Below are 13,734 nucleotides of genomic sequence, written 5' to 3' on the forward strand. Positions count from 1 at the left end.
TCATGACAGATGGTAGGGTTTATCATATAAGACAAAATGCCATTCCATTGAAGTATTTTGAAGAATTGGAGCATGTACTTTTCTTACTTCAAGTGGATGACAGAATAACAGGGACTGCTGCAAACTACTTAAAAGAACAGATTCAGAGACAGAAAAGGCTTTATTCTGTTAAGTCTGACAGTATATATGTTCCAAAGTACAGAGATCACAATGGTGATATTGTTGATATGAAGCCTAATACTGCACAGATCAAAACATATCTTGGTATTAAGGGACTTGAATTCAATCTAGAGTCTGACAAAGCTTATGTCATAAGACTAGATCAGGAGTTGAGAAAAGCAAAGATCAATGATCTCAGAGCTGCAATCTTTCAAACTGGTGAAGATACTGCAGAGCTTAAAGATGTCAAAAGGAGAATGATTGATGAACTCAGATATGCTGAGAAATGTTTGTTGAAGAACTATCTCAGAACAACTCCTGACATCAGAGAGATCAGAAAATAATGAAGCCAAGTCGAAGATCTACAACTGCTTAAATTCTGATATTTATACAGACTGAAGTTGTTATCAGAAGTTGAAATTGGTAAAAGCTTTAAGGACTGTAAGTTGTAGTTATCTAGTCTAATTCTCATGCATTTGTACTTAATGTTTTTGACATCATCAAATATCTGTTAAACTTGTATATTATGTTAATTTACAAGTTGGGGGAGATTGTTAGATATATTTGATAATGTCATGGCTAATATGTTTTATGTTTAGCTTTCAGATCTTACTTGAACAGAATATATCAGTACTTAACTGTTGATCAGTACTTATACTAGAAGTCAGGACTTAAGGATATCAGTACTTATGTTATCAGGAGATAATCATCAGAAGATAGATATCAGAACTTAAGTGCTGAAGGACGATCAGATAAGGACAGTAGCTGATTAAAGGAAAGAAGATCAAGATAAACATAAGAAGAGATATGCATGAAGAAGGAATTCTGTAAACAATGGAATACTTGGAAGAAAAGATATCTGATTGATATATTTTAGGAAGCAGAATTATATTCCATATCAATTAGCGATTATCTTGTAATTGTGTAGTATATAAACACAGACATAGGGTTTACACTATAAGTGTTATCATTATTAGAAAAGATTATTCATTGTAACCCTAGCAGCTCTCGTGATATTTGTTCATCACTGAGAGGTAACAGTTTCATACTGTAACAAAGTTTATTGTTTCAATAAAGTTTGTATTTTGTTACTTAAGTTCTTAAAGTTCGATTTGAGTGTACTATACACTGTATTCACCCCCTCTACAGTGTGTGTGTGACCTAACATATTAAGCCTTTTTAAGTTGTTGATTTGTGTATTTAAGTTGTAGCAATTTGAGTTACACTGGTTTGGATTTTTATGAATTTGTTGTTTTGAATCATATGGAAATGTAAATTGTATTACTGAGATTTGATCCTAAATGAAAATTATATTGAATTTTTCATTTATATTATATTTTTGAAAGTTAAATGAAAAATAAGTAAAAACAAACTATTGAATATGAATTATTAAAAATTACCTATGTGGGCCCCACATAAATACAGACCCCATATTTGTGGGGCCAACCTGTGGGTCCATTTTTTTAAAAAAAATAAGAACATCTATTATAACACAGTAAATATGTTGTTGTGGGATCCTATAGATGTTGCTAAATCATTCAATAATAACTAGAAAGGGTATGTTAGAGTAGGGTCATGTTAATGTTGTTATAGATACCTATAGTTTTTTGCTCAGGACTTAGCATAGCAAATGTGTTGCTATAGCCTTTTTTTGGCATATAGAAACATCATATAGGATCTATAGAGACACAGTTTTGATGTTACAAGAAGTAATCTATGGAGTAGTGGAATTAAAAATAAATAATGTTAAAATATGCCTTCAATCTGGTCTTAGAGGATTATCTGTTTGGGCATATTTTCTGGGTTTTTCTGTAACCGCCTAAAGAGTACTATATAAACCTTCTAGGACATAACCTAAATAATTATTATGTATTCTGTAATCTGTATTGGCATAACCTAAACGTATGTTGTAATCTATATCCTCAAGATCAATAAAACTTTTCTCTTCTGCCTATTTGTGTTCTTTTCTTTACATTTATTATAATATTTCTTGCTTCGGTTATAAAAAAACTGGTATCAAGATCCTAATTCTAATTCTAGGGTTTGAATTTCGGTTCAGGAGAAAAATGTTTGGAATGTCTGGTGATATTAACGTGAAGGTCGACCAATTTACTGGAAGAAATAGTTTCAGTCTATGGCAGATCAAGATGTGTGCCTTGTTAAAACAACAGGGGCTCTGGGTGTCGTTAAATAAGAAATCGGGTGCTTCTGAAAGTGTGTTGATATGGCTAGTCTCGAAGAAAAAGCACACTCAACAATTCTGTTGTGCCTTGCAGATGATATTATTATTAAAATCACGGAGGAGGATACTGCGCCTGGTTTATGGTACAAGCTTGAAAGTCTCTACATGACAAAGTCTTTACCAAATAAGTTGCTTCTGAAGCAACATCTGTTTAGTCTATGAATGCAGGAAGGTATGCTTCTTCGAGATCACTTAGATCAGTTAAACACAATTTTATTATAATTGCGTAATATTGATGTTAAAGTTGAAGATGAGGATGTTGCTTTAATTCTGTTACTCTCTATACCATTATCATATGAGAAATTTATGCAATCATTTATTGTTGGTAAAGATACTATTTCTCTATAGGAGGTTAGATCTTCTCTTAATTCTAGAGAGCCGCGTCATAAGGTAGCTGGTACCGGTTTAGATAATCATGATGTTGGTTTGGTAGCCAGCAGGAGTTCAGGACATGGAAAGTCGGGGGGAAATAAATCCAAGAAATCAGCTCCTAAGGGTTCCAAATCTAATGATGTCTGAAATTACTGTAAAGAGAAAGGGCACTGTAAATCTGACTGTCCCAAGAAAAAGAAGCAATATGATAAAATTAGCGGGTACTACTATAAGTACTGCTGTTGTGGCTGATAATAATTCTGAAGAAGATATTGCTCTAGTTGTTGCTAATCACACACATCACTCTGATGTGTAGATTCTTGACTCTGGAGCGTCTTGCCAAATATGTCCGCACAGGGAGTGGTTCACAATCTACGAGCAAGTAGACAGTGGAAAAATTTATGTGGCTAATAGTTTTGTTTGTGAGACGGTTGAAATAGGCTCGGTTAAACTTCGGATATATGATGATAATTTCTGCATATTGAATGATGTTAGGCATGTCCCACTGATGACGAAAAATCTGATATCTCTAAGTATATTAGAAAACAAGGGTTTCAGTTTTAAAGGTGAAGGTGGAGTTCTACATGTCTGCAAGGGTTCTGGTGTGATTCTGAAGGGTGTTAAACGTGGTACCTTGCATCTTCTTCAAGGTTCTACGTTAACGGGTTCTGTTATTGTTGGGTCCTTTGAGATTGAAAAGGAAAACATGACCAGGTTATGGAACATGAGGCTCAATCACATGAGTGAAAGATGGATGTTAATTCTATCAAAAGTTGATCTTATTTGTGGTCATAAGGTCAAAAGTCTTAAGTTTTGTGAACATTGTGTTTTTGGAAAGCTACATCGCAACAAGTTTCCTAAAGCAACACACATAACAAAAGGCACACTTGATTACATCAATTCTGATTGTTGGGATCCTTCACGGGTGGAGTCTTTAGGGGGTCACAAATATGTTATTTCAGTGATTGATGATTTCTCAAGAATGACTTGGGTGTTCATCATAAAGCATAAAAGTAAAGCCTTTAAGATTTTTAAGCAGTGAAAGATATTGGTGGAAAATCAAACAGGGAAAAAGATTAAGAGCCTACGAACTGATAATGGCCTGATATTTTGCTCGTATGAGTTTAATGAATTCTGCATGAATGAGGGGAATCCTAGGCATCATATAGTTAGGGATATACCACAACAGAATGGTGTAGCAGAATGTATGAATCAGACACTTCTGAAGAGAGCTAGGTGCATGCTCTCTAATGCTTGACTAACTAGAAGATTATGGGCAGAAGTGGTTAGTATAGCGTGTTATCTGATTAATCATGGATCTCACACAGAAAGTGGTGGTGTTGATAAACAGGTGGAGCAGGGAGTCACTCAAGATGAGAGTGAACCATAACAGGAAGTTCAACAACCACAGTAAGAATCAGAATCATCAGTTTCATCATTACCAGTAGTGAATCAGCACAGTTGGGCTCTTGATCGATCGAGAAGAGCTATTATGGGGTGCCTCCAAGGAAATATGATTTTGAAGATATGGTGGCATATGTAATACAGGTTGCTCAAAAGGTGGATCCTAGCTTTCATGAGTTATTTACCTATAAAGAAGCTGTTTCAGGTGGCGAGTCTGCTTAATGGCTTGCTGCAATGGGGAATGAGAAGAGAATTAAAGTGAAAAAACTGTTATTGTTGATAACCCAGCTCATATGCGCACCAAGCGAGTTCCACATAGCAAGTTTCAATATTATTTGAACTTATTAAATGTTCGGAGTTGTTGATTGCCCTTTTAGGGCAAAATCTGAGCAGAAGATTTTCATCTGGTACATTTGGCATTATTACGGTGCATCTGGTATATTTGTTTTTTTGGTACATCTATCATTATTATGGTGCATCTGGTACATCTATTTTTTCGGGCACATATGGCATTATTATGATGCATTCGGTATATCTGTTTTTTCTAGTACATTTGGCATTATTATGGTGCTTCTGATATATCTGTTTTTCTGGTACATCTGGCATTATTATAGTGCATCTGATACATCTATTTTTATGAGAGGATTCAAGTAAAGGTGGAGATTTGTTAGAATATGCCTTGAATCTTGTTTATAGGGTTATAGGGTTATCTGTTTGGGCCTATCTTCTGAATTTTTTCGTAACCGCCCAGAGAGTATTATATAAACAATTATTATGTATTCTGTAATCTGTATCGGCATAACCTAAACGTATCTTGTAATGTGTATCCTCAAGATCAATATTCTTTTCTTTACATTTATTACAGTCTTTTTTGCTTCCGTTATAACAAATAAAAGCGTTCTTTCAACAAACCAATAAATTTATCCTCCCCTTGTATTTTTACCATTTATTTTAATGCATTAAACCTTTTAGCAAAATAAATAAATTTATCAGTAAGCATTTGTAAGTTCACTTGTTACTTCTACATTTTATCATACCAGAAAGTTATTTATGCATTATCATACCAGAAACTGCCACTGAATTCTAATTACCAAGGCCAGCAAATCAGACCAAGCAGTGAAAGGCCACATACACGAATTTATCATACGATGATTCAATAAATATATAGAATGAAGAGGAATATTAAAATTTAAAAGAGGAGTTGAGGGTGCTAATGAGAAAACAATCTGGATTGGGTTTGATGAAGGAGCTGGTGCTATTGAATTACAGAAGTACAATATTTATAATTAATTATTACTATAATGAAAAAGTTAAACACGTCCTGCTTCTATCTTAATTCCTGCTCAACTTATATGTGTTTAACAATAAAATTTATTAAATAATTTGATTATATTATAAATTAAAATTGGAGAACATTGTTTTTTTGTGATCCTACACAAACAAGAACAAATAACTAAACATCCTGAACTGTATTGCACATTGTTGGGTTCCTGATACACCAAAGTGGCTGAATGGCTTCTGCTCCAATTCCCCTGTTTACCATTCTATGCCTCCATTCAATTAACCTATCTGTTGCATCTGCATACCTCTTCATTCCTAACTCATCCACGTTACCCGACCATAGCGCTTCTGCCATTGCCGAAGCTCTTGGCCATACCCGTGAATCAAGCACGGTTGGATCAGCTTGCTCCGTCCACAATGCTACCTCCCCTCCTAATACCAGTTTCGCCTGCTCTTTGCTCAATCCGTATGTTATATCGTAATTGTATATTGTCTGCCATGTTTTGAAGGGTGCGCACCACGACCCACCTTTACCCTGGTCAGTGCCTGGTTTTTTAGCATACTGGCTGTCATTTCCTACAAAACCTCCATGACCGCAATCCAAATAATAAAAGTCCGATGACGACACAATAGCCCGGTATCCAGCTTTGACTATCCGTTTGGTATTGTTTGGACCATTATTCCATGTCTGCAGAATGGTAGTTTCCTTGGGAAGATATGCGGGATCGACCTTAATTCCATCATCCAACATAACATCTTCCCAGTAGACCACGGTTCGGTTTTGGGAAATAATATAAGGGTAGGTACTGTTGATAAATATCTCCAGGACCTGACTTAGAGTCCCATTGTTTGCAATAAAGGTTTGAATGGTTTTGTCAACCTTCCAGCAACCAGAAACTACTTCGTCAGCTCCGGCATGGAAAAATGGTTCAGGAAACATAGCAGTAACATCACGAATGACATTTTTCAGGACCTCATATGTCTTAGGGTTTAAAGGGTTGAGCTGACCAGTTCCAGGTTCTGATGCAAGACGGTCAGCCCATTCAGATCCAGCAGGCCACCAAAACTTCTTAGCACAAGCGACAATATCAGGGTAAGCTTCAGCCCATGATCCTGTATGACCTGCAACGAGAAATGAACGGAAAATGGTAATGTGTAACTACTATACTGTACACTATTAAATGTTTTAGGTCAACATTTAATAGTGTACAGTATTAAATTCATGATAGAAAAGAGTGATTCGCATGTTCTATCATGATGAATTTCATGAATTGTTGCTATCATTATCAAAGCTTCAAAGTTCTGCTAACACAAACTTGCAAAGCAGGAAAGCCTCTATGGAGGGAGGATATACAAGGTCATCCTATATATCTACTCAAGCAACTACCAAATCATGCGGACTATTTAAATTCCATGTTTACTTAAAAAATAGTACTGCAAAATTTTAGTACCAACAACTCAGCAAATTACATAACACAATATTATAAACTTTAAATAATAAATTTACATGAATTGAAATGTTTCTTGTAAAATGAATTTTCAAACTCTGGAGCTGGCTTAATTTTAATAACACTTAGTTGTCCGTGTATAACTTTTGAACCCGGCCAACTAAATAAAATTTTGCAAAATTGACAAGGTAAACCATCATGTAAGCTAAAATAGCTGACCTGCACATAAAGTTAGTTCTCTTTGTCTGTTATGTAGATTAGCCTGAATTTGTAGACCAGAACAAACACCAGAAGGACCAGTTCGATGATAAGCTTAACTAAAATCCTAGACAGCATATAAATTGTTGAGTCTTTTCACTTGCAGACTTCTAATTTCTTTTAATTTGCAATCTCTGCATCTGAATCAAGCACAACACTAGGTTTAATAATAGAATTAGTACAATAATTTTTTAAGCAGAGTTCAAACACAAGTTTTTGTTTTATTGGTATTATAGTTTCCGTAAACCAGGCCACATATTAATCCTCAACTCGAACTCTAAGTATATCCTGGATAAGCTAAAGTTGAAATCAATTGTCTAATACACACATAAGAACTCAAATTGGAAGCTCAACTAAAGTACTTTTATGTAATGGAAATCAAACTCAAACGCTTGAAACCTCTCTCATTTAATAAAAAATAAACTCAATAAAAATGGATCATAACAGTGCGTATTCATGTTGACCATATTACAATGACGTAGTTTTACTCGAACTCGACTAGTTAAATATAGGTACCAATTTAACTTTAAAAAAATGGAACTAGAGCTGAAGAAAAAGACATGACAATTAAAATTAATTTCAAATATCAAACATTCATATCACACTACATATCAGACATAATTTTTACTTTTTTTAAAAAAAAAAGATAACCTGGCATGTCAATCTCAGGCAAAACCCTAACCCCATGGTGAAACCCAAATTCAACCACTGTCTTGACATCTTCCGGTGTATAAACCATCCCACCACCATACGATCCTTTCTCCGATAACATTGGCTCCGAAGGAATCACAATTGGAAACGAATGCGAATCCGTAATGTGCCAATGAAAAACATTCAATTTATTCATACTAATCCCCTTTATTAACCTCATTATATCATCCACACTAAAATAATTCCTGGAAGTATCCAACAACACTCCCCTGTGCCCGAACAACGGCGTGTCAGATATAAACAAACCCGACCCGACCCGACCCGGATTCCCCCACACCAGCTGCGAGAATGTCTCCAGCCCCCTCATGGCGGCCCACGGAGTCGCCGCCGTCAGGATGGCGGCGACCCCGCCGGCGCCGGGGACGGTCAGGTTGTATGATTCCGATACGCCGTGGATCAGGGGAGCTGAAATGTCGGTGACGGAGATCCTGAGAGATTTTAACGGAAAGGATGACGGAGAGTCAACGGAAGGGGCGATAAGTGGCGTGTGGTGTTCTTTTAGGATTTGACGGAGGTAACGGTTAACGGCGGGCGTTAAGTATTTGTGATAAGGGGAAGTAATAGTGAAGTATGGGGAAAGTGGGACCGACTCTGGGTGGGTCCATTTAAAAAGAGTCGGTTTGGGCCATACATTTATGGGTAATTTATCGGGGGAGATGGAATATACATAAGCAAGATTCCAGAAATATACGAGGAATAAAATGTACAAGAGAGGAGAGGAATGGAATGTGAGAGTTGTCATTTTGGAGTACATTGGATGCGGTAATGTGCAATGTGCGGGTTTATAATATATATGGTTCGAGTGAAAGGGGTTTGTGTGGGTGTTTGTATGATATTGTTTAGATTCATATGCTCGGTTTGTCTTTGAGTTGGAGTTTATGATTTACTCAAGTGATTTAAAATTGTTGTTCTAGTTTCTACTCGTGTGACTCCAACAACAAGATGAAAGTCTTCTCACTACTAAACAAATTAAGTTTCTTTGTGAAGATTCACAACTTCAACTAGATTATGGTTTTCATTAAAAGGAAATGAATATGATTTTACAAATACTACTATTTAAGTTTGGATTATGATGGAGTAAAAATGAGAACAGCCAGGACGGCCATGGATGAGCGTCAGCCGCTCGGTCTGGCATTGCATATACATTTATGTGGAAAAATATACTACAACAGTCTTACTGTTAAAATATTTGAATAAATATAATGTGATTGTCAAATCGTATCGAGGAAGTCTCTCAAATTTTACTGAGAAAAACTTGCACAGCTTCTTAAGAAAGAAACTTAATTAGGAAGACTTGTAAAATTTATCGAGGAAAACTTGTAAAACTTATCGAGGAAGTTTTAAAATACTTAATAAAAAAGATTTGAATAGCTTACTATTAAAACTTGTAAACCAACTACTATAAATAACTCATTTAGCTAATGAAATGATATACAACTTTCTCTCCATATCTTCTATTCTCTTATACTTCATCTACATTAAACATAACTAATATTTTCAGTCAAGGTTTATAAAACGTTATCAACACGAGTCTCTGCCAACTGAAGCTTTATTCTCGAAAGGGCTACGGCTTATTCTGATCCACGAGTCTCTGCCAACCGAAGCTTTATTCTCGAAAGAGATACGACTTATTCTGACCCACGAGTCTCTATCAACTAAAATTATTTCATAAAAGAGGTACGATTTCTTTTACTCGTTTTATTCTAATTATTGTTATATATTTATTTATGTTACTGATTGACATCTATAAAGATGGCTATGCCGTCAAATAATATTATAAAGATGGTTTTGCCGTCAAGTAATACTACTATAAAGATGGCGCTGCCGTCAAGTAATAATCAAAAGTTTTCTGGCCGGCTATATCGTCGTAACTTTTGTATAAAGTTATTATCTCAACTTGTCTGTTTAAATATTATGTGACATATTATATCTTATTTAAAATCTATTAAGAATGACGAATCTTGCAAAATTAAAGTTTGTTGCCTTGGATGTTTCGGGGAATAATTATTTATCATGGGTCCTTGCTGCGGAATTACACCTTAGTGCTAATGGCCAAAAAGATACTATTGACCCAGAAAAAATCCCAATTGTTGAACAAAATACAAAAGCAATTATCTTTCTTAGGCATCACATCCACGAAGATCTAAAATCTGAATACCTCACTATCAAAAATCCACTCACCCTTTGGAATAATCTCAAAGATAGATTTGATCACCAGAAACTTGTTCACTTGCCATCTGCCTGATATGACTGGATTAATTTGAGGTTACAGGATTTCAAATCTGTAGCTAAATATAATTATGCTATTTTCAAGATAAGTTCAAAATTAATTTTATGTGGTGAAAATAGTACTGATGCTGAAATGATTGAAAAGACCCTCTCAACCTTTCACCCCAACACTATGATCCTGGCTCAACAATATAGGGAGCGAAATTTTCAGAAATATGGTGAGCTGATATCTCTCCTTCTTGTGGCTGAAAAGAATAATAAGTTGCTACTGAAAAATCATCAGATACGTCCCACAGGCTCTGCCCAGTTACCTGAAGTACATAACACGTCATTCCTGGTCAGTTACCTGAGGAATACGAGGTTATGGACGAAACCGTGGACATGAAAATTTCCGTGGTCGGTTTCGCAATCAATATTATTCTGGTCACCTGAAGTGGCAACGTGATGGTTACAACTCTGGCCACCAGAAATGGCAACGTGAAGTGCCAAATAAAAGAAAGGCACCCCAAGAAGGAGAGAACCGAGGCATGCGGATCTGAGGGGCACTAGCAACGTACTTTTCGTACAGCCAAAAATCTTGTTGACCTCTATGAGTCATCCAAAAGGAATAATGGAAAGAGAGTAAAAACCAACTTCGCTAATTATAATCTAGTTAATGAACCAATCAATAAGGCCTCAAATGAAATAGACACTGATGCTAATCTTTATTATGGTTTAGACGACTAGACTTCATATGATATGTATTGTCTTGCTTTACTTATTTCCTTTGTGTTTTACCTATTTCCATTATGTACTCATCTTATCTACTTATTTCATGTTGTTGTTCAATGTACTCGTTGTGTTTTTAATAAAGATTTTTTTCATTTATATATGTATAGAGATGGAAGATATATGCATTGTTGACTGCGCAACCACACACACTATTTTACAGAGTCGGAAATACTTCTCACAATTGACTAAAACCAACTCACATGTCTGGACGGTATCGGGTATATCACATATAATAGAAGGTTTTGGAAAAGCTAGTTTTCTTCTACCAAATAAGACACACATACACATACAAGAGGCTCTATACTCTAGAAAGTCAACTAGAAACCTACTGAGTTTTAAAGATATCCGACGTAATGGGTTTCACGTTGAAACTACTAATGAGAATCAAAAAGATTACATTTTCATCACCTCAAACACCGTTGACAATAAAAGGGTCTTAGAAAAATTTCACTCGATTTCTTCAGGATTATATGTTACGAGTATACGAGTTCTTGAATCTCATAGTGTCAACATCCCCAAAGTCATAGTCCTAAAACTACTTTCCCTTTGGCATGAAAGACTCGGTCATCCAGGAGTATCTATGATGCGTCGTATCGTTGAAAATTTTGTGGGACATCCTCTTAAAACTCAAAAGATAATATCCCAAGATGAACTTCATTGTTCAGCATATTCCTTAGGAAAACTAATTGTCCGACCGTCCCCAGTTAAGCTTCAAACTGAATCCCCGAAATTCTTAGAAAGAATTCAAGGTGACATTTGTGGTCTCATTCATCCATATTCTGGCCCATTTAGGTACTTTATGGTTTTAATTGATGCGTCAACACGGTGGTCTCATGTATGTCTACTTACAACCCGAAATACAGCCTTTGCCAAATTACTCGCCCAAATAATTAAACTCTGAGCTCAATTTCCTGAGCATCCCATTAAATCAATCCGACTGGATAATGCTGCTGAATTTACATTTGCAACTTTTAATGATTATTGTATGTCAGTAGGAATCTCAGTCGAACACCCGGTAGCTCACGTACATACACAAAATGGTTTAGCAGAATCCTTAATTAAAAGACTTCAACTTATTGCCCGTCCCTTACTCCTAAGAGCAAAGTTACCTATATATGTTTGGGGTCATGCAATATTTCATGCTGTAAATATAATTAGAATAAGGCCTCCTGCTTACCACAAACAATCCCCTCAAGAATTGGTTCTTGGTCAAGTACCTAATATATCTCATTTAAAAGTATTTGGTTGTGCTGTGTATGTTCCTATATCACCACCTCAAAGAACTAAAATGGGACCTCAAAGAAGAATTGGTATATATGTTGGTTTTGATTCTCCGTCTATTATAAGGTATCTGGAACCATTAACTGGTGATGTTTTTACTGCTCGGTATGATGATTGTCGTTTTGATGAATCTATGTTCCCTACATAAGGGGGAGATATATTTTGCATAAATTAAGTTCAGAAAATATCATGGAATGCCTCAGGATTAAATGTTATTGATCCGCATACTAAATAATGTGAATCTGAGGTTCAAAGAATTATACATATGAAAAATATTGCTAATCAAATGCCAGATGCATTTAATGATTCTAGAAATATTGTGAAATCATATATACCTGCTGTTAATGCGCCGGCCAGGATTGAAATCCCTGGCAATAATCAATTTCAGCGGAATTGATTGGTGACTCAAAGCCACGCCAAAAGCGTGGTAGACCTATTGGTGCAAAAGATATTGTACCACGAAAATGAAAATTGATTGGAATTTGCCCAAGAAGTAGCAAAAGTTTCAGAAAATACCCCAGAAGTGGTATTGCCTCCTGAAGAGGTTCAAGCCCCTGAAGTGGCTATAACAAAACTCCCAGATGTGGGATTGCCTCCAGAAGAGAATATTTCCCCAGAAGTGGTACATGCCCCAGAAGTGGGAAATGCTTCCACAGAAGAAAAGGTACCTGAAAACTATGAGATCTCAATGAATTATGTCCATAACACGAAATTACTGGATCGTGGGAGTATTGAGGTTGATGATGTATATGCTTTTTCTGTGGCATCTGATATTATTATGAACTCCGATCCTGAACCAAAAATTATGGAAGAGTGTCGACACCGAGATGATTGGCCAAAATGGAAAATTGTGATTCAAGAAGAATTGCAATCCTTGCGCAAGAGAAATGTATTTGGACCTGCAGTCCAAACACCAGTTGGTGTAGTACCCATCGAGAATAGATGGGTATTTGTACGAAAACAAAATGAGTAAATGAAATTGTGATATATAATGCTCGGCTTGTAGCCTAGGGATTCTCTCAAAGACCTAGTTTTTATTACCAGGAAACATACTCTCCTATGATGGATGTAGTTACTTTTCGTTTTCTAATGGGTATGGCTTGTATGGAAAAACTGGAAACACGTTTGATGGACGTTGTGACAGCATACCTATATGGATCACTTGATAGTGATAGTTATATAAAAATTCCCGAAGGATTAAATATTGAGGACACTAAGCCTCGACATTTATATTCTGTTAAATTACAATGATCATTGTATGGTTTGAAACAATCTGGTCGTATATGGTACAACAGGCTTAGTAAATACTTATTGAATGATGGATATGTTAATAATCAAGTGTGTCCTTGCATTTTCATTAAACGATCATCAACTGGTTTTGTTATTATTGCTACATATGTGGATGATTTGAATATTATCGGTACTACTGAATAATGTTGCTAACTATTTGAAAAATGAGTTTGAAATGAAAGATCTTGGAAGGACAAGATTTTTTTAGGTATACAGGTGGAACACTTATCTTCAGAAAAATTTGTTCATCAATCAAACTACACTGAAAAGATTATTGATCGGTTCTAC

The 13,734-nt window shown here is 35.7% G+C and overlaps 1 protein-coding gene across 1 annotated transcript; it reads right to left on the reverse strand.

The window, feature by feature from the left end:
- Positions 1-5,547: 5,547 nt before the first annotated feature.
- Positions 5,548-8,738, reverse strand: LOC141663471 (beta-hexosaminidase 2-like). Its single transcript, XM_074469289.1, has 2 exons — positions 7,816-8,738; positions 5,548-6,580 (listed from the first exon to the last, which is right to left on the reverse strand). The coding sequence occupies exons 1-2, from the start codon at positions 8,627-8,629 to the stop codon at positions 5,631-5,633; spliced, it is 1,764 nt and encodes a 587-aa protein (XP_074325390.1). The 5' UTR covers positions 8,630-8,738; the 3' UTR covers positions 5,548-5,630.
- Between the last annotated feature and the right edge of the window lie 4,996 nt (positions 8,739-13,734).

This window comes from Apium graveolens, chromosome 1 (assembly GCF_009905375.1).
Source record: "Apium graveolens cultivar Ventura chromosome 1, ASM990537v1, whole genome shotgun sequence".
Classification (NCBI taxonomy): Eukaryota; Viridiplantae; Streptophyta; class Magnoliopsida; order Apiales; family Apiaceae; genus Apium; species Apium graveolens.